At 45.9% G+C, this 24,073-nt stretch overlaps 6 protein-coding genes across 6 annotated transcripts; 2 read left to right on the top strand and 4 right to left on the bottom strand.

Annotated features, from left to right (window-relative positions):
* Positions 1 to 252: 252 nt before the first annotated feature.
* On the bottom strand, positions 253 to 1,153 carry PV09_08624 (uncharacterized protein; the record flags this gene model as incomplete). Its single annotated transcript, XM_016362548.1, has 3 exons — positions 858 to 1,153; positions 301 to 802; positions 253 to 269 (listed from the first exon to the last, which is right to left on the bottom strand). Exons 1-3 carry the CDS (start codon positions 1,110 to 1,112, stop codon positions 253 to 255), a joined length of 774 nt encoding a protein of 257 aa, XP_016209690.1. The 5' UTR covers positions 1,113 to 1,153.
* A 4,809-nt stretch (positions 1,154 to 5,962) lies between these two features.
* On the bottom strand, positions 5,963 to 8,038 carry PV09_08623 (uncharacterized protein). The gene is made up of 2 exons (XM_016362547.1): positions 7,975 to 8,038; positions 5,963 to 7,894 (listed from the first exon to the last, which is right to left on the bottom strand). The coding sequence occupies exon 2, from the start codon at positions 7,600 to 7,602 to the stop codon at positions 6,019 to 6,021; it is 1,584 nt and encodes a 527-aa protein (XP_016209689.1). The 5' UTR covers positions 7,603 to 7,894; positions 7,975 to 8,038; the 3' UTR covers positions 5,963 to 6,018.
* A 579-nt stretch (positions 8,039 to 8,617) lies between these two features.
* PV09_08622 (uncharacterized protein) lies at positions 8,618 to 9,988 on the top strand (the record flags this gene model as incomplete). Its single annotated transcript, XM_016362546.1, has 4 exons — positions 8,618 to 9,157; positions 9,209 to 9,612; positions 9,666 to 9,788; positions 9,851 to 9,988. The coding sequence occupies exons 1-4, from the start codon at positions 8,788 to 8,790 to the stop codon at positions 9,986 to 9,988; spliced, it is 1,035 nt and encodes a 344-aa protein (XP_016209688.1). The 5' UTR covers positions 8,618 to 8,787.
* Positions 9,989 to 16,199: 6,211 nt separating this feature from the next.
* On the bottom strand, positions 16,200 to 17,418 carry PV09_08621 (uncharacterized protein; the record flags this gene model as incomplete). Its single annotated transcript, XM_016362545.1, has 4 exons — positions 16,200 to 16,380; positions 16,453 to 16,878; positions 16,941 to 17,007; positions 17,079 to 17,418. The coding sequence occupies 4 exons, from the start codon at positions 17,416 to 17,418 to the stop codon at positions 16,200 to 16,202; spliced, it is 1,014 nt and encodes a 337-aa protein (XP_016209687.1).
* Positions 17,419 to 19,463: 2,045 nt separating this feature from the next.
* Positions 19,464 to 20,543, top strand: PV09_08620 (uncharacterized protein; the record flags this gene model as incomplete). The annotated part of the gene is made up of 3 exons (XM_016362544.1): positions 19,464 to 19,721; positions 19,775 to 20,252; positions 20,326 to 20,543. 3 exons carry the CDS (start codon positions 19,464 to 19,466, stop codon positions 20,541 to 20,543), a joined length of 954 nt encoding a protein of 317 aa, XP_016209686.1.
* A 576-nt stretch (positions 20,544 to 21,119) lies between these two features.
* Positions 21,120 to 21,753, bottom strand: PV09_08619 (uncharacterized protein; the record flags this gene model as incomplete). Its single annotated transcript, XM_016362543.1, has 3 exons — positions 21,120 to 21,159; positions 21,211 to 21,559; positions 21,606 to 21,753. The coding sequence occupies 3 exons, from the start codon at positions 21,751 to 21,753 to the stop codon at positions 21,120 to 21,122; spliced, it is 537 nt and encodes a 178-aa protein (XP_016209685.1).
* Between the last annotated feature and the right edge of the window lie 2,320 nt (positions 21,754 to 24,073).

The following is a 24,073-nucleotide window of genomic DNA, read 5'->3' as shown; positions in this document are numbered from 1 at the left end:
CCCCTAACCCTAACCCTAACCCTAACCCTAACCCTTATCCGTATGAGAAATTGCATTTGTATAACAATACGTTCTAATCATATCTCAATAACTATGTAGGAATCTGAAAGATTATTCTTGTTGGCCATTCTAGCCATGATTTCCAATAGGGACCTAAGAAATTTGATATGCTGGTAACAATTATCCAACCCATACAATCTATAAACCAGAGATGACGATGCTCATGAAGAATAATCCCGTAATAGCAAAGGATTATAAGGGCTTCAGGCCTACGTTGTGTTAGTAAATCACAAAACTCACCAGGCAACATAACAGGCCATGCCCAGATTATGCCAGGTGGTCTCTTTTGGTTCTTTTCACTACGCATAGGGTATGCATATCGATAGACAAATTGCAGGAGTGAAATAGCACTGCGGCATGCAATTTTCGAAGCTTCATCCATATCAGCTTCATCGACTAGACTGTTAAAACGCTGAAATATCTCTAATATTTCTTCATCAAGTTTTGGTGAATTATTAGATAGCAACGCTTGTGTGTCAACTAAAATCGGAGAGATATCAGAGTGCAGCAGCGAATTCCAAGATTGCCCAATGATGGAGCGAACTCCCCGATGTAGATATAGATACGACACAAAATCATTGAGCGAGCTATTTGGATCCGATTTTGCTCGTGATATTGTGTCTGCAAGAGCGTGAATGCCAAGAAAATTGGCGAAAAGCAACATTGGAGCTGATTCAATTTTGCGTATATCGTTTATTGCCGAAGGAATGTCAGTTTCTGCGGTAGTGCCAATGCTCTTATTCTGCTCGGCCATGTTAGTCAAACATTAAACTAAGAGCCCTGGTTACGTTTCTTACCCCCATGGAAGAATTGAACAACGACAAGGCCTCTGTTTGGAGAGTGATGGCTTCGTTAAGATAATATCTCGCTTGACTAACTCTTGTACGACTTAAATGTACAGCAGAGAGTGCCATAATTTCATACATGAGATATGGGGTTTTAAGAGCAACAGATATTATCCGCTGACTGTAAGTTGGATCAAACGTTCTGTGCTCGGCTAAGCTTGGCATTGTCTCGAATATGAAGTTACTTAGAAGTTGCATATGTCCCATATTGAGAGGCTGAGTTGACAGGTCAACCTGACTGTAAGCTGGGCTATCTGGTTTTGAAATGCTTGTTATTGCTGGACTTGTCGAGGCAGTGATTTCAGCCGTCTGCAAGTTCGCTGGGTTTGGTGGACATGAAGATCCAGCTACGTTTACTTCAACGACTTGATTGGAAGATGAAAGGCTGGAGGCTTGGAGACTGGGCCGGAGGCAATGTAAGACAGGGTGCCTGTACACACAATTTCGACTCGACAAAGAGCAGTTTTCACAAGTGGGCCGGACTTCATCGCACTAGAAAACGAATGTTAAGAAGTTCATGCAGTCTCGGGAGATAATGGGCCGCTCACCTTAATATGGCGACGTTTGCATTCTTGACATCCAGCCCTAGATTTTTTATGCGGCCGACGTTGGGGCATAGCAACTTTCTGGCATCAGAACTTGCGGAATGAAATCAAAGAGTCGAGATGGGACGCGGAACGGAGATTTGACGAGAATGCGAATACGCTGACTAAGCCACCTAAGGCATGTCAGTGTGCTCAATGTATGGTCGATGTCTGATTGGATTAACTGATCTCAAGCTATCCTGCCTGCCAGGTGTTCTCTCACACCGCCCCACCCTCCCCCCCTGGGCACCTCTGCTATCCAGTAGTTACGGATCCTGAATAGGCAATACGCTAGCCTCATTCAGAGTCCACCTCTACTGACAAAGCAAGTGCCGAGCTAAATACACAGCTTCTCTCGAAAATAACCCAACAACGAAAATTTAATTGTAAAGATGCTATATAAAATCATATATCTAGATTGAATGTCCCATGAAATATAAGTTAAGGAATTCTCCTTTATCATCTGGCTGCGCTTCATGATAATCATGCTAACCTAACGCGAGTGGTCCATAGAGAACAAAGTCTGTCCTGTTTTGAATCCAACTCCATTCACCGAGATCCAAGTCGGAAACCACAGATAGTATATTACCATAACAGAAAACATCGGTACCGTATCGAAAATGTACAGTGTCCATTCATGCTTGAGAGGATAACCGTTGTTCCCTAAGGCATACTCAATAACACGAAAAAGAGATCGTAGCATGATAAGAGTGCTGACACTATAAAGCATTTTCATGCTTTTTTGCCAGGGAATATTCGGGTCTAGCGACTCTTCAGTTGGATTTCGTCGGATTCGTTTTCGAAAAATGATCGCCGTGACGATAAAGAATGCAAACATAATGACTTGGATCAAGAGACCGAATATAACAATTCCCTCCCCAATTTTGACGAACTTTCCTGTGACCATTAGACCAGCCGCGCCTCCTTGGACTATAAAGGAGGCGACATCGCCGGAAACAAATATCCTTGTGAGTTTGTGGGCCGGAACCGGGGAACACTGATAGCCGCGAACACCATGAATAATACGGCCAAGACACATGTAAATTGACGCTGCAAATAGAGCTGGGCCAAGTAATATGTACAGGTTTTGTACGGCGTAAGGCATAATTTTCCCGGTCTTGTTGTACGCTGAGGCTCGGGCGCAGTATCCAGCAAATTCGACTGCGTTTTCTCTCAGTACATGAATCTAGTGTAAGGGTAATTTAATACTCACAGATTCCGCCAATTACGAATGGGATACAAAATTTTGCTTTTGTTTTCAACGTTCTCCATGTAATCAAAGCCGACATGATCAAAAATAAGAGGATAAATATTACCGCTGCGGGAATCGATGGAAGGTAATTCCAGAGATAATACCCTCCTTTCGTAGTCTGTAGTACGGCCATGATTAATAGATGAGATGCCTGCAGATAATGAAAGGTTTGGTTCAGGAATAAGTTATTTTGCAAGAGATAGGGTGTGCAAAGCAACTCGGGACTTGCTTTCAAATTGAGAATCCCTATCATGTCTTTTTATATTTGAACCTCTTCCCTTATCCCCAGTCACGGACCTACGTATGCTCTCTTCAAATCCTCTCACATCAAACAGGCTTGGCGCGGAGCGTCGAACCACGAGTTGAAGACGGACAGCGTGTAGTCACGTGATCTATACGACGTATTTTCATCGTTTGGATTCGCGCGTTTATATCTGCGCCCCACATTTATGATGGCCCCTGTCTTGTTGACGGCAATTTGATTTGGGCGTTTTATCTCATCCTAACGCCACGTATCCTTAATGGCGGGTAGCTGTCCCTTTCTAGCTTAGGCCTGCTTCGTCAGTCCCTCATAACCCCTTCATGTTAACCGTCGTATTCACTGCTGCTGGATACGACCGCGAATACGTTGGAAATGTATTCCGCTCGGAAGTCTGAGGTAATACTTCCGTGGAAATGAAGTGCACATCGTTTATACAAGAGTTAGAACGTCGTGACATTCAAGACCAAACTTCGCACTCCTAAATCCCTATGATGTTTGTCACATTTCCTTTCCTCTACCTTTTCAGAATAATAGCAGGAGCAGCCAGTCAAGCACCACTCCTCGATTCGCACTCACATAAGAGAAGCTTCCGAGATGTCTGCTCTTCCTTTGTTTCTGAATTTGACATACCCATCGCCAAAGTCCATCTTAGTCAGTTCCTACCACAGGGATACGAATTATCAATTCCAGACGTTGTGAGTTTGAGTGATGGTGCTTCTCAATCTTCATCTGACTTGAGCAGCCGCGGTCATGTTTGAAGTCTCAAGGCACCTCACCCAACCGTACAATACATGCGGACACGTGTCGTATCGCCTTACATATAAATACTTCGGGATTAAGTGAAGTGACTCTGGAAGCCTGGTTACCTGCAGATTGGTCGGGTCGGTTACTTAGTGGAGGTAATGGTGGCCTTTCAGGCTGTATACAGTACACAGACTTATCATATGGCTCATATTCGGGGTTTGCGACAATTAGCGGAAACAATGGCCATAATGGAACATCCGCGAAGCACTTTTATCAACATCCTGAAGTTCTGGAAGACTATGCCTATCGTGCCACCTATGTTGGAGCTATCGTTGGCAAGCAAGTCGTTGAAGCATTCTACAAAAGGAAAATATCGAAATCCTACTTCATGGGCTGCTCAGGAGGAGGAAGACAGGGGTTCAAAATGGCACAGTCCTTTCCGCAAATATTTGACGGCATTATAGCTGCCGCTCCTGCAATTAACTTCATTAATTTCATTAATTGGGGTGCATGGCTTAGTATTATAGCTGGTTTTGACACAGAGTCTCCAGATTTCATCACAGAATCTGTCTGGGAAGCCATCCACGAAGAAGTCTTGGATCAATGCGATACGCTCGATGGTGCTGCAGATAGGTGAGAAATCACTTCACTACAAGTATTATTCTTTTTAAGTGACCAGTTTTGTGCAGAATTATCGAAGATCCGGATCTCTGTAATCCAGACTTTACAGCCCTCATCTGCAGCCACCCGGCAAGAAAAAATAAACCATGCCTGAACGAAGCTCAATTGAGAAAAGTCCAAGCCATCTACCAACCTCTTTATGATGCCACTGGCGCTTTTTTGTACCCTCGACTTCAGCCAGGCACAGAGCTCACAAGCTATGGCGCCTACTTTTCAGGAAGAATCTCCGCGTTCGCCTCGGCTTGGTATCGATATGTCGTCTACGACCCTGCCTTTGACCCTAAGACTTTGAAAAAGGCCGATTTTGCAACAGCCGCAGCACATAATCCGTTCGATATCAACACCTTTAATGCAAATCTGACGGCTTTCAAGAACAGAGGCGGAAAACTCCTTGCCCTTCACGGCTTGGAGGATAACATCATTTCGTCGGAGATCAGCACCGTATATTATCTTCAAGTGGCTAAAGCGATGTCTTTGACGCCTTCTTCTCTTGACACGTTCTATCGTTACTTTCGCGTTAGTGGTATGGCCCACTGTGCAATGGGTAATGGAGCGTATAGTTTGGGCATGTATTCCTTTGGGTCCAAGGTAAAAGCTTTGGAGCAGGCTCCAGAAGACAACGTACTTGCTCGGATAGTTGCATGGGTTGAGCGTGATGAAGCTCCTGAGTATATTCGTGGTACTGGTTTCGTGAACGGAAATCAAGAGTCCGGAAATGCGTATAAACGTAGGCATTGCAAGTATCCCTCTAGAAATTTTTACGTTGGTCCAGGAAACTACACTGATGAACTCGCTTGGAGATGTCAGGAGTAAATCTTTTAGTTGGTCATTGTGCTTGGTGATTCTTGACGTTGTCCAGCAAAGCGAAGTTAGCCCTGGAATGCCAGGCAAGTCACATGGAACCCATCCACATCTGTTGTATCGTTTTTCACTGTTTCACCACCAAGTTGCGTACCCTACTAAGTTGCGCAGTACATCAGCCATCAAGAACTTTAAATATATGTATAACAACCATCACATTATATACTAGTAATCTATCCTATATTTCATATATTCTGAAGCCAAATAATTATATCTATAATAGATATAACATATGATTTGCGGTGTTGTAGCTGGAATTAGCGCTTCATATAATCTTAAGCCTCCTCCATGTTACAAAGTAACATAAGGCCACGTGAAGGTGATCATGTTGATCATGGAATGATCAAGATGATCAGGTTGCATAGCACTAGGAGAACTATTGGCTGGCATGGTTAGAATAGATTATAGTTACAGGAAGCACTCATATTACTCATTAAATAAGCAGGGTAAGTACCTACTTTTACTATGTATAAAGGAATAGCCTTTCACCATACTTCGCTCTCTGTAATTCAACTATCTAGTTTATCTATGTTAGGAATATTATCCTATAACCGACTAGCTTCACTAACGTAAGCCACTTCGGAAGGGATAAGCTTCCTAGAGCAGAGGAACAACGGATAACTAGAGCTTATTAAGGAAGGGAAAGTAATAAGATAGTTATGTTTATGGCTTAGGGTAGTCTAAGTATTTAGGTGATAGGAAAGTCTAGAAAGAGCTCCCGTTGAGAGTTCAAATGATGGCGAAGACTGCTCCAAATGCCTCATGCATGACCGTCCTAGCATCTGCTCTCTGACCACTCTTTTGTCTCTTCACAATCTCTCTAACCAGCTTAGCTGTTCTCATCGCGTTCCCAACTTTACTTTTCATTCCCTCGATGCAATTGATAATCCAATTTTGCGTCTCTTCATCCTCGGCTTCGCATGCAGCCATCATCAGCGGCCAGAGCATGCTCACAGGCAATGCATGCCCCTCATCTACCGTGAGTCGAGAAAGATGCACAATTTTTGCGACAGAAGTTTTTATTTGTGAGATAGGTTTCAAATGTGCATATGCGACACGCTGAAGGTGGATGAAACAAGCGTAGTAGTTTGCCGTGTATGTGCGTAGATGGTGCTCGACTTTAGTTGCAAGGCTTGGGGCTAAATACTGCCGCAGTTGCTCTCTCTGATCTGCAAGGTCAATAATTGCAGGTCTTCGAGTCCAGAGAGCATTAAGGTCCCGTATGACCTTATCTGCAGCGAGCATTACCTCGAGCTCGTCTTGCACGGATCCCCGAGAGCGATGCCATTTGTCTAAGCGTGCAATGCGGCCTGAAAAGTTCAGAACCTGCACGTAAAAATTGTAAGATGGGCGGTTTAACGAATTGAACAGAATCTCCTCTGTTTCTAGAATTGGAGTGGTTACACCGGACTGTTCGCAGATCACAGACGAGTCATAGCTTTCGCGCACAATGTCGAGATCCTGAGTGTCCGGATTCGTGTGCAAATGGATCCCTTTGCCGCCGGCACTCACAACTTTCGCATCCAACAATTTAAGCCAGATCTGTAGCTGATTGTATAACGGGGAAGCAGAAGAGGATCTGTTGCTCAGTAGAGCATGGGCTCGGTCCAATAAATAGACTGAACGCTTAGGAGCATTCGAGACGATCAGCTCAACATAAGAGAGGAAAAATATACTTGCCAAAATGCTTTCTTGTGAGTCTGATCTAGCATTTCCATTTGCCTGCTCATCAAGCAACTTGTTCAATTCAGTCATTGCCAGAGTGGAATAGAAGGTTGATGACTGTCTTGCAGATGACGTCCTTGTCTCAGCTTCTTCAAGTGATAAAGCAGAGAAGGCGCAAATAGCGTGACGCAAGGGAAGATTTGATTTTGACAGTCGAAGGAGCGCATCTCGCGATGAGTTCCATCTGGGTTCTACCCCTATGAGTATTGGTGGAACGGCAAAATCCACAAAATGTCTCAAAAGAGTGATTTCATCCGCGGGCAAAAAGGTACTTTGATCAGAAGAGTGCTGCTTTGGTACCTGATTTATCATTCCTCCCGTTCCGTTTGCCGCCATGCCATTCACAAATTGTCCATTACCAGAAAGAGTAGGGTTCATTAAAGGCTGAGGAACATCATGGGAGGACACATATTCGTATGGCGGCGAGTCTTGCACTGAAATAAAGTTTGATAGAATAGGAATATTTGCCCAAAGGCTGTCCTCTCCTAGTAGCTCGAGTTCCCAGGTATCTGGGCCTGACATACGCTGTTGTGTTGTCTGGCTTGTCAGATGACCTTCGAAGTTTAGGTTTGGAACTATCTGCCCCATCAAATTGGACTCGTAATCTGGCACTGCATCTCCATCATGGCTTACGCTCTGAGCTCTAGATGTGTTGACAATGCGCGACTCGCTCGGGTTATCTCGCACTTGAGGCGCAGAGAAGGATTGGGCTGTCAAAAGTGCAGCATTTTGCTCGCGAGGCAAAGATGCGTTTTGTCGATGACCCGGCAGTTTTGGGGAAGCATCGAACGGCCTAGTAGATAGAGGTTCATAGCTGCATGCAAGCTGAAGGCGACGGCAATGCCCACACACGGGACGTTCTTCATTGCATTTTACCTTCCTGGACTATGATCAGCAAGGTGCATTGAGCCATTGAGACTCATGGGAAGTGACACTAGACTGGCTCGAAAAGGGACTAACCTCCTCCGACATGTATAGCAACCTCGACGAGATCTCCCAAAACCTCTGGAAGGGCCGCTACGAGTGCTGGAGCTTGGCGCGATGCTATATTGGTTAGACGAAGATGCTGCACTTTGTGGGTCCGATGAAATGGCAGAGTTTGTCGGCTCGTGCTCCCCGTCATTGGACTGTGACTGAGAATTGGGCGATGCACTGATACCACCAGGGAAGCTTCTAGGTCCCACTGGAGAGGTCATGATACCGGCAGTACCGATGAGGAGGAAAAGGAAAAGCTGAACAGGACTCGAGCCGACGCTAGCGACGTCGTCTCGAGTCGGATTGATGCTCGGACTTGGACTGGCTGGGGTTGTAGGAATAACGAGATGGTCAGACCATCACCCTCGTGAGAGACAGTTGATGCAAAAGCCGAGCGAGATGAGAACAAAGAAAGCGGAGCAGCCGAATATTGTGGGATAGAAGATGGGCGAGGTTGTAGTTTGTCGAAACGATGGCACGGGAAATTCTCCTCGCCAATGTCGGCGGGGTCGGCTTGTGCCAATTTTGTTTTGCGGGGACCCGCACATTTCCGATCGAAGCGATCTCGAACCGATCGCTTGCGGGGCGTTTCTCCATGTCGTTCTCGTCAGTCTCTATCAACTGTCATGTCTTCTGCTGGCGCCTTCTTCGCATGACTCTATAAACTGCTGGCTTGATGGTGTGGTTGAAAATCTCGTCAAAGAGTCTTGCTCACGCAACTTTTGAGATGCTGGCAAAACTGTAGTGCGAAACAGCAATGCAGACATATCCTGACCTGGAGCTACAAGAATAACACTTATGTCCTTCCCTGTACGTTCAGATCCCCGTCAGCCGGAAGTGCACGCTAGCACTCTCCTTCTCGTAGGCACGAAACTGCTCTGTGCCTGGTTTGGTGGCACCAAAGAGGGATATCCCGACACCAAGATTTGGTTATCAACACGTGACTTGTCTCAAGCAGATAGCTCCTGGTCCGATTCCTACCCTGTAGCTGCTGAGGATGGATTAGCACATTGGAATCCTGTATTGCTGGAAATTCAAAATCCCGAGAAAGTTCTCCTCTTTTACAAAGTTGGCTCTCCAATCTCATCGTGGTATACTAAAGTTATTGAGTCCGAGGATGGCGGAAGCACTTGGAGCAGGCCACGAGAACTTGTTCCTGGAGACAAAGGTAATATGCTCATATGTTTTCCCGCTCGAGGCTTGCTCTAATGTAGATTAGGTGGCCGTGGACCTGTAAAAAACAAGCCTATCCTTTTGTCCGATGGGTCCATAATTGCTCCATCTTCCTTGGAAACTCCAGATGGGGTCTGGAATTGTTTCACAGACCGTTCTTCTGACGGTGGCAAAACATGGCAGCGGTCAGAATTCGCGCCAATTGATCGGACATCATGGCCAGGAGAGGGTGCTATTCAGCCAAGTTTGATCAACTATGCTCCTAACAAGATTACGATGTTGACACGGAGCTCTGCTGGCTTTGTTGCCCGATCTGATTCTGACGACAATGGAAAGACCTGGGGAAAGATGTACTTGACCCCTCTGTTCAACAACAATAGTGGCCTGGACGCTCTTCGCCTCGAAAATGGAACATGGCTTGTGGTACATAATCCGGTGCAACAGAGATGGGTATGTTTCACCTTCGAAGTCGTTGAGGACTGCTGCAAACATGACCTTTATAGGGCCCACGGACGCCTCTGGTAATATCTAGCTCTTCAGATGAGGGTAAAACTTGGCGAACGATCGTGAGCTTAGAAGATAAGCCACCACCAGCTGGATTTACCAGCATTGTAGCGCTAGATACGGTAAGTTCACATTCAAACACAACAGAAGAAGCAAGTACTGAAGAAAACAAAAAAAACTTAAGGGCATTGTGAACGATGGCGAAAGTGAATTTAGTTATCCGGCTATCATCAGTGATGGAAAAGGTGGTGTGCATGTCAGCTACACGTATGAGAGAAGCGGTATAAAACATGTGCACCTCGAGGCTGCTCGACTGACGTAGCATGGAGAAGTGTGTTTTATGGTTTCTTTTTCATCCAGCGTTCCGATTTGCGAATTACACCTCGATAAATGCCAGTTGTAAAATGTAGTGGCTGCACAATTCGTTCAACAAGACCTACGTGTATCATTTTTGACCAGGGTTAGTTCCAAAACGATGGCATTCTTCAATTAGAGTATCACCTGGTCAGATCATCCATTGGATAAAACAGCCCAAAGAGACAAGTCATTTTATTTGATAAGCCGGTAAGAGCATTAGACGACGTGAAATATAGACAATGCGAGTGGGTCATGTTGTCTGATTGCTCGTGATTTGCTCGGACTTGAACCACCCTCGCAGTATGCTCTTCAGATCTTGGCGGACGCCATGTCAGCAGGAGATTGCTCCTGAAAAAGACGTAAATGATCTATTTGCATCTAGTCGTATTTTTCTTACAAGTAGCAAGCAGTTGACCAATGCTGTCGTGGAAAAAGCAAGACAGCGAACACGAAATTCATGATTCCCTGCTACCACCCATCGCTACTGTGGGCCTCGAATCTCAGCAGGAGGCATGTATATCTTCACCTAACGTCGCAATCCAATCGAGCGACTCAGACGAATGGCATGCAGTGCTTCTCGGGGGCGTTTACCCCGGACGGTTCGACCGGACTATCGACGCGGGGCCGCTTCTCCACATCGTCGGCTACCTCCTCCCTCGACCCAACTCCAAGGGTCCACACCGTCGCTTGCATCGACGAGGTCGTTTGGCCTCGCCGACACAACCAATCGCCTCCGTCCTGGTCCAACCCTGAGCAAAATGCATATTTACCCCAATGTGTCCCCACATGAATTGGCTCCCCCCAGAGCATCGTCTCCAGACTTTCTCAACTACGGTGAAAAAACCGGGTCGCTTTTAGTCCGAGAGCGCTTTCGACCACAGAGGTGTTCGAGAACTCACCGTAGTCTGCACCCGCCCATCATGTTCAGTTTCCTCACCAGCGCAGATGTGAAGGCGATGCCTTCTGAGGTGTTCAATTGGAGACTTGTTTTTGCGACAGGCAGCGCCTGTATGGCAGGGTCTCTCTTTGGCTTTGATACCGGGAATATTGGGTAGGTTCAGTCTGGGTCCAGATCTTCGCAATGGCGTTGGCTTACACGTATTCAGCGGCATCATTGTCTTGCCTTCGTTCAAGAAGACCTTTGGTCTTTTAGCAAATGGTCCAAATGCTTACCAAGCTCCCACTCTCTCCGCCAATATTGTAACCACTCTCCAAGCTGGAGCTGTCCTTGGCTCTCTTTTGGCATACACATCAGCTGATCGGTTTGGTCGACGGATGACTTTGATGATCGGAGCTGTCATCTTCCTTATTGGCTGCTCTCTCCAGCTTGTTGCTAATCTTGGTGGGTATCTACAGCGTCGGACGATTCTTTGCGGCTTGTTAATCCCGTACATAGGCACTCTCTATGCCGGTCGTGTTATCGCTGGTATTGCTACCGGTCTTTGCGCCGTTGTCGCTCCAATGTACGTCTCTGAAAGCGCACCAAAGGCGATCCGTGGATCCTTAGCTACCTGTTTCAACTTGATCATACTCATATCGCTTTCTCTTGCTTTCTGGATTAATGTAAGTCATACACTCATACACTCTCAAAATTTGTAATGTTCAGTAAGCTGATTCCCAGCAGTATGCCGTCAGCGAATGGAAACACATCAGCGATAAGCAATGGCGTGTGCCAATGGCAATCCAGATGATTCCTGGAGGGCTTTTATTAATTGGAATGCTGTTTCAGAAAGAGTCTCCTCGCTATCTGATCACTCATGACCGCCATGATGAAGCCGTTCGCACTCTTACATATATCCGCCAGCTGCCTGCCGATCATCCCTTTGTCTCTACAGAGCTTGCAGAGATCACTGAGTCTGTTCTCGCTGAAAGGGCTGCCGTTGGAGGCTCTTCCGTTCTCAGTCTCATCAAGGAAATTGCTGTCATTCCTGCCAACCGACGTCGGTATCTTCTAGCCATGATCCTCCAGATCTTCCAACAGATGACCGGCACCAACGCCATCAACTACTTCGCACCATCCATCTTCGCCTCTGTCGGTCTTACTGGAACTAGTACATCCCTGCTCGCGACGGGTGTGTACGGCATTGTCAAAGTTTGCACAACCTTGATCTATGTCTTCTTGATTGTGGACAATGTTGGACGTAGACGGCCTCTCATGATCGGAGCCACAATCCAAGCCTGCTGCTTGCTCTATCTCACCATCTTTGTAAAGGTGGCCACTATCAAGACAGGACAGGTCAGCGCAGGTGGATACGTCGGTGTTATTTCCATCTTTATTTACGCCTTTGGATGGTCCTTCGGTTGGTCTGTCATCCCTTGGGTCGTCCCTTCTGAGATCTTCCCCAATAGAGTCCGTGCCATCTCCATGTCCTCTGTCTACGCCTTCCAATGGCTCCTTAATTTTGCCATTACGCGAAGCACGCCGTACATGATGCTCAACCTCCATAAGTGGGGCGCCTACCTCATCTTCTCTGTCTTCACCTTCGGCTCGGTCATTTGGGTCTTCTTCTTTTTTCCAGAACTGAAAGGGCGATCTATCGAGTCCATGGATCGTCTGTTCGAGAAATCTGCTTTCACAATGCTTAAACGTGCTTACCCCACTGAGGAAGAGAAGACCATGATTCTGAATTCACCGGATCCGTCACTCAAGGCTGCTGCTGACGTTTGCCATATTGAGCACCAAGTCGAGAAGGCTGACGAAGTGAAGTAGATAAAATAATATTGGAGAAATGAAAAAAAAATAAAAGGGATCATAGAACCCATTATTTTGGTTCTAATTCAATTTCTTTGGTTTTGGAAATGTCGAGATCGCTTAATCTCCCGAGAGTAACAAACAAGTTTCTCGAACGAACTGTGTCCATCAAAGAAGATTATCTAATTCTTGGCTTCAGTCGAAAGTATATCTTCGCTTTCGAATGCAAATTGAAAGATGATAAGATATTGTGCACAATGTTTCTTACTTATAAATCTACGAAAAGACCCAAGTTTTCTAATACGTCGAAGTAAATCAATCTCGCGTACTTCGAGATACAAAGCATCAATTAATGAATACACATCATGAGGAATAGAACTCTCAGCAGGGGACAGGGAAAAGTTCCCACTGCGGAAGAAGTCCCACTAGAAAGGGGAATTTTCCCAGGTTCTTAGCGTTTGACCTCCCAGTCATGCGTTGTGCCTTGCTAAGAACTTACACGACATTATCTGACATGAAGTAGTCATCAAAAACACGAAGCACCGCGAACTCTCCTGAACTCACCCAATTCGTGCCCACACAGAACAAAAAACCGCTGCGACGTATCATATCCATAGAATCGCACCATAAAGACCTGAATCGTCCCTGAAATTTGCAATGGAGCTATATCACTAACATTGTGCTTGTAATCTCTCTTGTAAATCAACTTGGTGTGCATCGCCGCACATAAGTCCCAACCCGAAACGATCTTTTCTCCTCAATCCATACATCGTAGGCAGGAATCCAAAAATTTTTTACAGAGGACTGATAGATATCTTGAGCACGCACATATCCACTATGCATGTAGGCTGTAATTTGTTGTCAGAGCTAGCAAATTGGTAGTGCGAGTGTCACGAGAATTCTCATTATCTACGTGCTTGTGCTTAGCACTCGTCTGCTTTGAGAAGGATCAAAACAAGTAAACAGGCATTATCATACTAGAGGACTGACGGATAGAGTTTCGGAGGGGACTTCGATCGTTGACTATCTTGTGCTGTAAAGCCATCTGCTCGCAGTGTTTTGGACCTGGCGACTATAGCATATTGCACGCGTGTGGACTTCTTCTCACGAGTCAGTTTGGGCGAGAAATAGTCGTGACAGCGGATCTCCTGATCTTTGAGGGTTAGTTAGCCCCAACATTAGGATCAGCGGCTTCTTCTGCGAGCAAATTCTTTTTTGCCCAAAAAACCAATTGCGTCAGGCTCTCCTACCTGCCACTCGCATAGCAAAAAACCTTGACATTCCCGTCGTGCCGACGGGAAGCCGATCGGCAATGACCCTTGCATTTGCGACTGGTCCCGCGGGTGCATGCGCTGACACGAGGCTGAGAGAAGCGGTCGCCGAATCTTTCGCTCGCCGTGAATCAGGTACGCCGAGGTCTTCAAATTTTTAGATGCAAATCCAGGCCCGGCATGCGAGGGCTGTTGAGCCGTCCTTTTTTCTGTGGAGAGAAAGTTCCGCACTTTCGCTTTAATTGGAGACCTTTCTTTGTCGTTTCCGGGTGTTTTTGTCTTCCCCCCCAACCTTTTCTCTTCTGCATTCTTAGATTTCGGAAACCATCAAGAAGTAATTCCCTTGTTCATGCGTCCTCGAATCTGCATCGTCTGTAGGCACTCCGAGTATTACGACCATCGTTGGTGGAGACAATAAAACATCCTTCATAGATCAATGAAAAGCACAGAATAAGAGCAAGAACAAGTTAAGATGGGTTCCATATCAGAAGAAAGCACCTCTGTCCCCATGGGCATATATTGTCCCACAATCACCTTCTTTACAGACGACGATGCACAAGATATCGACCTGCAATCACAAGCCAGACATGCCAGGTACCTCATCGAGGCCGGCGTTCACGGTATCACTGTCCTAGGAACCACTGGCGAGGCCCCAATGCTGGCGAACGAGGAACGCAATGCCATAATCAAGACCGTGCACGACGTCAAGCAGCAGTTGAACGCGACGACCACGCTTGTGGTTGGTTGTTCAGCGCAGAGTGTGAGGGAAACGGTTAAGCTATGTCAGGATGCGAAAGCCAACGGCGCCGAGTTTGCGTTGGTTCTGCCGCCGAGTTATTGGGCTGCTGCTTCTACACCTGTTCTGATCGAGAACTTCTATACCATGGTACGTTTTGTGATATTCCCAAATCGTCCTCAGTGAATGTTTCCACGATCTTACCCAAAACAACACGCGAGACTGACTCTTATCATCTCATCTAGGTTGCTGATAGGTCACCACTGCCAGTTATCATATACTCCTTCCCTGCTGTCACACAGGGTGTTGATATGAACTCGGATCTCATTTCCCGCCTCGCTCACCATCCCGTATGTTAAACCGTCGTGTATTCCAAAACGTCTTCAATTGAGATACTTACAACTCCATCTCAGAACATCGTCGGTGTCAAACTGACATGCGGAAACGTAGGCAAGCTGGCACGTCTCACCGCCGCTTTTGCGCCTAGCCGCTTTGCCGTATTCGGCGGCTCCAGTGACTGGCTTGTCCCTGGCCTAATTGCCAACTCTTGTGGCGCTGTAACTGGACTCGCCAACACGCATCCACGCTCCTGTGTCAAGCTCTTTGAACTTTTCCAGTCAGGCAACCTCGCTGAGGCGCAGAAGCTGCAAGGAATGATTAGCAAGGCCGAGTGGGGAATGGGCAAGACCGGAATGAATGGCACCAAGTACGCGGTAGAGTGGCTTGGGGGATATAAAGGAAAGTTACTGCCAAGGGCGCCCTTAATGGAATGTCCAGAGGAGACTAAGGCCTGGATTCGGGATGTGATGAAGGATTTGACGACTTATGAGAATAAGCTTGCTCTTGGAAAGCGATAACTTCATGATTGTACGTGATGAGAAAGGGTTTTGTTGTTCGCATGCCGTTTACAAGGTAGACGAGATCTTCCTTGTCAATGATAAAGATTTGAATGCCATTTTTGGCCTAAAAGGAGTTAATTTAGAGACATTTAGACCTCAGTTACGGCAATGTATTCCAAACAGCTGCTTTCTAAGGATCCATCCATCCAAGAGTAAGTGGTATCTTGGTAGAAAAAACAAAAATTATTTTTAGGCTTAGAACTGTTCGTGTCATCTTTAATTACGTGATTGCGTAATGGTTGAATTGTAAGAAATATATAGAATATCTACTCTGAAATAAGGCTGTATATTCCACGAATTCGCTTTCTCAAGTTTGCCTTACTAGGTCTCCGAAAATCTTCACGACCTCTAAAATACAAGGACAAGTCCGATCGGAATCTAATCTAGGGTCATACAATATTGGAATCGTAAATAGATTATCATGCTTCCGAGTTCAAATATTTACGATCGAGTACTTAACTAACCCTCTTTTCTTAAAACAAAATAGTTGAATGGTCCTAGACATTGAGCAACTTCGTCAGTAATGGCATTGGTCTCCTCAATCTCAAACTTGAAATGGAGCAGATCGTCAAATTATACTAGATCGAGGTGTAACCACCATCAATTAGTATCTCTGACCCCGTCATGTATGTGCTTAGATCAGATAACAAAAAAACGACTGCTCCTGCAATATCTGATGGTTTACCAAGACGTTTGACGGGTGTGCGTGAGACCCATTCTGCGTATAGCGCTGGATTGGATTTGATGATTTCGTCGGTCCTTTTTGATGGCGAAATTAGCCTTTTTCTTGCATCCCGATTTCAAATCTCGTCTTGCATGAACACAACTTACAGGGCAGTTCTGACGTATCCCGGACTAATACAATTAACCCTGATCCCGTACTCTGCCCACTCCACCCCCAAAGTCCTCGCCATCTGCTTCACAGCCGCCTTTGATATGTTATACGGTGCTTGCATTTGCGGTACATTCACAATGCTGCCTGACATGCTTCCAATAAGTACAATGCTACCCTCCGACTTGCGTTGCATCAAGTGTCTGGCTACTGCAGTGGCAAAGTAAAAGGAGCCATCGACATTGATTGACCAAAGCTTCTGCATGCGGGAATGAGGATAATCGATCGCAGAGATGTTCTCACATATACCGGCGCAGGTGACTAGGTGATCAATATGACCATGTTTGCTGAGGACGGAGTTTATAGCGAGATCGATGGAGGCGGGAGATGCAACGTCGGCAGCGTGAGAAGTGACAAGAGGCGACCTGTATTTCTGGAGTGTCAGCGTAATAATGAGATTTGAAGTGATTGAATAGATGCTTCTTACACTTCTTCGTGGTTTTCTTGTTCATATGTCTCGACCAATTGCTTTGCCTGTTCATGCGCAGCAACAACTGTAAAGAGAAGATAATTTAGCAAATGCTCCAAGACTCGTGACTTTTCTTCAGTTTGATAATTTTCTCACCATTCAAATCGACAATAGCTACCTGTCCACCACTCTCGAGGATAGACTTGCAGATTCCCAAACCGATTCCCGACGCACCTCCTGTCACAACACAAACCTTGCCCTCCAGCGAGAAAGCGGCCAATGTCCGTTTCGCGCGAGAGGTCTCACATTTACGCTGCGAGAGCATTGGTTGAGGAGCAACGGGGCTCACACTGTGAGCCGCTTGGGGCAGTGACGCTTCAGATTCTGTCTCTGAAACCACGTCTATTGGTGTTTGGATTACCGACACGGCAGGAATCACCTTGCTGTCTGAAATGAACGCAGTTGAATTTGAGATATTTCCTGTATCTGGGAGCATATTTTAAAGCTCGAATCAACACCTCTTGAGGGCGAGAAATAGTTCCAAGAGTCTCAAAAGTATTTACAGAATGGAGCAGATGACATGAATGAACAGGAAAAAAGGATGAATTTTTTTTGATGGAGACCAGACACACCTTACATCTCCCCACGTTTAGGCACGTATCTATCTAATCTTTGGCTGGCGGTGCGTGCCTTCAAACGTATCATGAAGTTTGTGAACAGACTCCCAAGCATAATTTGGCTAGCATCTTTGGTCACAAGGAAGTCTTGTCGGCTGCGTCGCTTTACGCGTCGGCTATCGTCGACACGACTTCGCCAAAGCGCCAGAGCTAACAAGAACACGATGTTGAAGCCTGTATGTGAAAATTGGGCATTAAAGGTTAGAAACGGTTTGCTATCCTTCGTTTTGTTCCTTGGGAGAATACTTTCTCGACTTGAGTTTGAGGTATGCCCTCGTTTCATCAATACTTCTAATTGGACTTGCACAATGGGCTACCCCGAGACTTTCGAGGGATTTATGGTTGAGAGCCATTCTGAGTGGAGTAATTTCAAGAAAAAAACCGTAAGCTGAGCTTCGGCACATATGCAGAGAAATCTGCAACTGACAAGAACAAATCAAGTTCAAGCCAAAAACTTTCCAACCGCACGATGTTGATGTTGAGATCGAGGCTTGCGGTGTTTGCGGAAGCGATGTGCACACTCTGACCGGCGGCTGGGGTCAAGCCAGCTTCCCACTTTGCGTTGGTCATGAAGTTGTTGGCACTGTCGTGAACATCGGGGAAAATGTCACCACTGTGAAGGTTGGCCAAAGAGTTGGCGTTGGTGCCCAAGTTTGGGCGTGCTTAGAATGCAAAGTCTGTATGGCAGGACAAGAAAACTACTGTCCTCACCAGGTTGGTGAGTAATCTAAAATGAATCCATATCTATGGAACCGATGTCTAATTGCGATTGAAGATACATATAACGCAAAGTACCCTAATGGTGACGACGCCCAGGGAGGATATGCCAGTCACATCCGAGCTCATGAATACTTTGTTTTCAAGATCCCCGACAATATCCCCTCAGAGCTTGCCGCTCCTATGATGTGCGCCGGTATTACGTCTTACAGCCCGCTTGTCCGAGCAAATGTTGGACCGGGCAAGAAAGTCGCCATCCTAGGAATTGGTGGACTTGGTCACTTCGGCATTCTGTTCGCGGCGGCTATGGGCGCCGAGACATATGCCATCTCACACAGTCCATACAAGGAAGCCGATGCTAGAAAGTTGGGCGCGAAACAATTCATCTGCACTAAAGAGAAGGACTGGGCCAAGCCTTGGGCGTACACATTTGATTTCATCCTTAATACCGCCGATGTGACCAACTCCTTCAACATGAAGGATTATATGAGCACATTAGCCGTCAATGGGACCTTCCACCACGTCGGGCTTCCCGACAAGCCACTGCCGGTGATGAAGGCACAAGACTTCTGTCCCAACGGCGCAGCCATGTCCGGAAGCCACATTGGAAACCGCACAGAGGTCTTTGCGATGCTGAAGCTGGCTAGCGAGCAGAATATCCAAGGTTGGGTTGAAACGATTGACGTGAGTGAGGAGGGATGTAAGGAAGCTGTCGAGAGAGTCAAACAGAACAACGTCAAGTACCGTTTCACGCTGGTGAACTACAAGAGAGCATTTGGTTCATAGAGACGAGCACGTGGACTGAGTGATTGCACAGGAACTCATCGGGAGTGATTCAAACCAGTCGAAAAACAAAAAAATACAATCATTGCCAAGTGATATGCTGATTGCCGCGATCCTTCGTGTGGAGAGCCTGGTAGTCAACTGTAGTTCTACACTTGTCCGTCGGACACCGACGCGTATCGATCGGCTCGAGCGAGCACGCCACTCCCGGCCAGCAATCAAGCACTAAACACCCACGATCATGGTAAAATGTGGAGCCTCGCCATTATGTCTAGAAAAGAAACGTAGTTCTCTGGTTAAATCATTCCTTCTTTTGAATGAATATTTTGCGCTTTTTGTACGTAAATCTCCAGATGAACGCAGCATGAGCGTGTCTGTCAACGCGGTTGATTTGTTCAGCGTCAATGGGTTGGTAGCAGTAATCACAGGCGGGGGAAGCGGTTCGTCTCTCTATCCATATCTGTACAGTTTCATCGTGGCGGTGCTGCGTAATAAAATGTTAGCTGACAGCCGCGAAGGTATTGGCCTTATGATGGCGAAAGCACTTGAAGCCAATGGAGCATTAAAAGTCTACATCATCGGACGACGCCTGCAGACTCTACAGACAGCAGCAAAGCAGGGAGTAGGCTTAAGTTTCCTCTCCCAATGTTCGCCATCATCCTGAACATGCAGCAGAAGTTCGGAAATATAATACCACTCCAAGGCGACGTAACCTCAAAGGAGGACCTTACCCGTATCGTAAAACACATCGAATCTGAGACTGGCTATGTCGATCTCCTAGTCGCAAATGCTGGAGTAAGCGGTCCTGATCTTACTGGACTCTCCTTCAATTCATCTCTGCTCGAAGTTCGCGACAAGCTCTGGTCGCCAGACTTTGACGTGTTTGCTGGTACGTACGCAGTCAATACAGCAGCAACGTTCTTCACTATCGTCGCCTTTTTAGAGCTGCTGAACAAGGGCAATCAGAAAAATGAAGGGAGCGGAAAGCAAAGAAGCCAGATCGTGGCTACGAGTTCAATATCAGGCTTTAATAGAAACGTACCAGGCGGCTTTGCGTATGGAGGAAGCAAAGCAGCAACGACACAAATGATGAAGCAATTCGCGACATTTTTGGCTCCATGGGGAATAAGAAGCAATGTTATAGCACCTGGGAGTAAGATTTTAAATCTTTTCTTTAATTTTCCTATTTCGTGAATTATAGAGCTTGTGTTCTAACATATGAATAGTATATCCTTCAGAAATGACGACTGCGAACTTGGCGAGAGAGGATGAGGAACCAAAGAAGGTTTATCCCGCATCTGTAATACCAGAAGAGAGGATTGGTGATGAACAAGACATTGCGGGAGCAATTCTGTTCCTTGCGTCGAGAGCTGGGGCCTACTTGAATGGGAACGTATTAATCACAGATGGAGGAAGGTTGAGTGTTATGCCTTCTTCGTATTAGATGAATAACCCAGATAGCAATCCATACGAGCCCAGAAAGACTATTTAGTCAATTTTGAAGCTCAGACGAACCAATTCTAGATTAAATGAGGAAATTTCCATTAGCTGTGTGCCCGCCAACGCTTCAGATAGTACTATACATCCAAATACTTCTAACGCTCGGATTAAGAATGTTAGAGCCCGAAGATGAACTAACTACCCCATGATACGTATGTGCGATATATTTGCGACGTGCGCCTGATTCGCATGCGACTCAAAAGTGTTTTTCCTATTTCTCGTTCTATGAAAGCAGCACCATGTGGTCCGAATTCACGGATATCAACGGTATCACAGCACCCTTGAAGTACGAGGTGCGTTAAGATATTGATTCACTCGTTGTTGAATCCATGTTAACAGCCTTTACCGAAATTTTCATGAATTATCAGTATTTAATTTCTAGATTAATGAACGTGTTATCTAAACAAAAATGAGCATCAAAATCGCAATGAATACCAAAGAGCGTCAGAAAAATCACAGTGCACCAAAACGACCGCTATGCTATGACCATTATTGCATCTGGATGACAGGAAGGCCTGGACTAGCAGAGGGCTTGACCATTCATGAGTTGCCATACCGCACTAGAGAAGAGTTAGCTTGTATGACTAGAGTACGTTTGTACATGAGCGTACCCCGAAACGGCATCAGGATCAGCTGTAGTATTGAGATTCACGTCCTTGAAAGCTTGTGGAACGGGAGCACCAGTCTGAGGATTGTTGCCTGGCTGGAGAAGATCGAAGCCAACAGATTGAGCAGTATTAATCTCAAGCGTGACATCTGTAGGAAGGTTGAACTGGGAGTAGAGTGTGCATGTTCTATGTCCGGACTGCACACTCTGAGGTGTCGAAAACTTCCATACCCAGGCGGCGCAAGAGTTGGGTCGATCGAGGCACTGCTGGATGCAGTCGCATTCATCCCGAATCAGGGGGAAAGTAAGGTCAACCTCTGTCACCACGCCGGTGACATCGAAACCTTTGACATCTATCAAGAATTAGCTATGAACTTCCCTTTGGCGGAATGATCGTACATCTAATGCAGCCACGGTCCGCAGTGTTCAGATTTGGGCAGATCCTCTTCAAGCCACCGTCGTTGTCGTGGTAATCGTCGCGTTTCATCACTGGGGTGGCGAAGGCCGACGTGAAAAGAAGGAGAGACGATACAACGGCGAAGAACATGTTGTCGTTAGTGTTGAGGATGGGAACTGCTTAAGCTGAAAAGCTGTTAAAAGAACGTGCTTTTGAGAAAAGAGAAACGAGTATCTGAGAGGAATGAGAATCAAGGAAATAGGAAAATTGTTAGTTGCTGGTGTGGATAGCGATAGGAAATACAGTTTATCCCACAGGATCTAGAGAGCTTTATATACACTGTATCATGCTTGCATCCAGAACAGCCTCTTTGGCTTGATGATGAAGAATCTTTTTTTGTCCTGCTGATTTTTGGGTATTCAGCGTGGCAGGACCAATCTGATTTGGAAGATTGAGACGTACCTTGCTTAGACAATGCGGAACAGATGCATATTCACGCACTTGCTAAACCTCCCACCGAGTGTCCAATTCCGCCATAATTACCACGTGTAGACTAATTTTAACCCGTTCGGAGATTTCCACAAATGTTGGCCAGTACACGCGTAAATCCAGTGATCAACAAGTCCTGGTCGAGGTGAACTTAGCGCTGTGAACACATTCTAATTGTTTAGGTAATTACATGTAACCGTGTCTTTGAGGCTATGAAAACCATTCCGCTCTGGCCGCAGCGTTTGTTATTTTTGAATCAGCGGTCAGTTCCTCAGAGCATTGCAAGGCTCATCCCCTCAGCTGCAAAATTCAGTCTTCAGCACAATGCACGAGCTAGACTGTTTGGCCAATTAGAAAATCGAGATTATAAAGTCCAAAACGCATCATGGTCAGCGAATACGAGATTCGTATGGAAAATTCCGATTAATGCAGGGCTTGGCAAGAAATAAGCTCAGCCTTCAGAAAGCTTAGGAATCTTGGCTAGACCAGCCACGGTACCAAGCTAGTTCAGCTACTTAGAGAAGGTCCGAGGACGAACGATGATGGATCTGTTTGGCTATACCTACCGGAAAGAGGAGCTTCCACCATTTTTTTGTGTATGTGCTAGGGATTAAATACGAAGGCTACACTGGAATCGGCCTACAAGAGGGGATCATGAATGGAGTGCCCCCCCCCCTTGCAAACTAAGCCACCAGGCTAGGCACTTTCTGGGGATAATTACAGCTTCTATAGTAATTTATTAGGAAAGAATTTGGAGAACGCTAGGAAATTTGTATGGTATCCCCTTAATCCGGCTAGCCTGGTGGCTTAGATTGCAGGGGGGGGCGCTCCGTTCATGATCCCCTCTTGCATAAACGGACCGTTGGCCTAATGGCGCAACCTTAAAAGTCTAGCTATATCTGCTGTTTTTACGCGGCATGTATTCACGGACAATTCGACTTATGAGAAAGGAATTAATGAGTAGCACGCCTTGATATTTTGGTGCACGATAGAGTTGTATAGATCCATCCTTATTATGCTCTCTTGCTTACAATTTCGCGCTCCTTTTTTTTGCTCCGTAAACAGCTCTACGCATGTTGTCATCGGTCATTGAACATTCAACAGTATTCTCCGGCGACGAATCTTTAGATCTCTAGTAAACATTGTGGATCACTGTACAATCATTAATGACGTACTATTGCTGCTTCAAGTAAACTTTACGCATTCTCTCCTCCTCATAGATCTGCATGGTGTCGTCGATTTGGTTAAGGCCTTTGAAACCCTTTTTCAATATATTTTGCAGGAGAAGCGCCGTAATCTTTGGCGGTCGCGGCTCCTTATGCCTGCCACCATCCCCTCCAACCTGCGGGCCCTTTAAAAGGGAACAACCATTAATAATGAAGGCAACTAATTCGAAGATCGTGATCATCGAAATTGAGAAATCTTTACGACAGATAAGCAAAAGAAGCTTAGCGTACAAGTGGTCTGACAGTAAATGAGCACTGCGAGACCTAAGATCCTTTTTCAGACTAAGGACCCGGTGAGGATTTGCGAAAAGGTACTGTAAACCACATCATTTAGCCCCGTAAGAGAAATCTCATTGTTCGAATAGGCTCCACGTTTTTTACAATAGCCTTTTATGTCACTTCTTTAGGTCTAAACGGCAATTCTCGCTTAGAAGAACTCCATTCAAGGTCCCGGCCGTCAACGTCGTCATCATTCACATCACGGCATCATAATTTCGTAGTTATATTCTACATATTAGCATACAAGGGGCTTTAAATGTAAATGAATAAAAGGGAAAATAACTCACCCATACTTAGGGAGCATGCACGTTAATTATCAAAACTCTGCTCGAAATACCCACAATTTTTTGGAACCCTACTCCTCGTCATTCTTTCACTACGAAAGTCGAGAACTGTCTCATTCAAGTATGGTATTAATCATTTGAATGATGAGGTTACTCTACCGGCCATGAAGCCACTTACTCATAGAGGATATG

This window comes from Verruconis gallopava, assembly GCF_000836295.1.
Source record: "Verruconis gallopava strain CBS 43764 unplaced genomic scaffold supercont1.43, whole genome shotgun sequence".
In the NCBI taxonomy this organism is placed as follows: domain Eukaryota; kingdom Fungi; phylum Ascomycota; class Dothideomycetes; order Venturiales; family Sympoventuriaceae; genus Verruconis; species Verruconis gallopava.
Note: the sequence above shows the minus strand (reverse complement) of the source record. Positions and strands in the feature narration are given on the sequence as shown.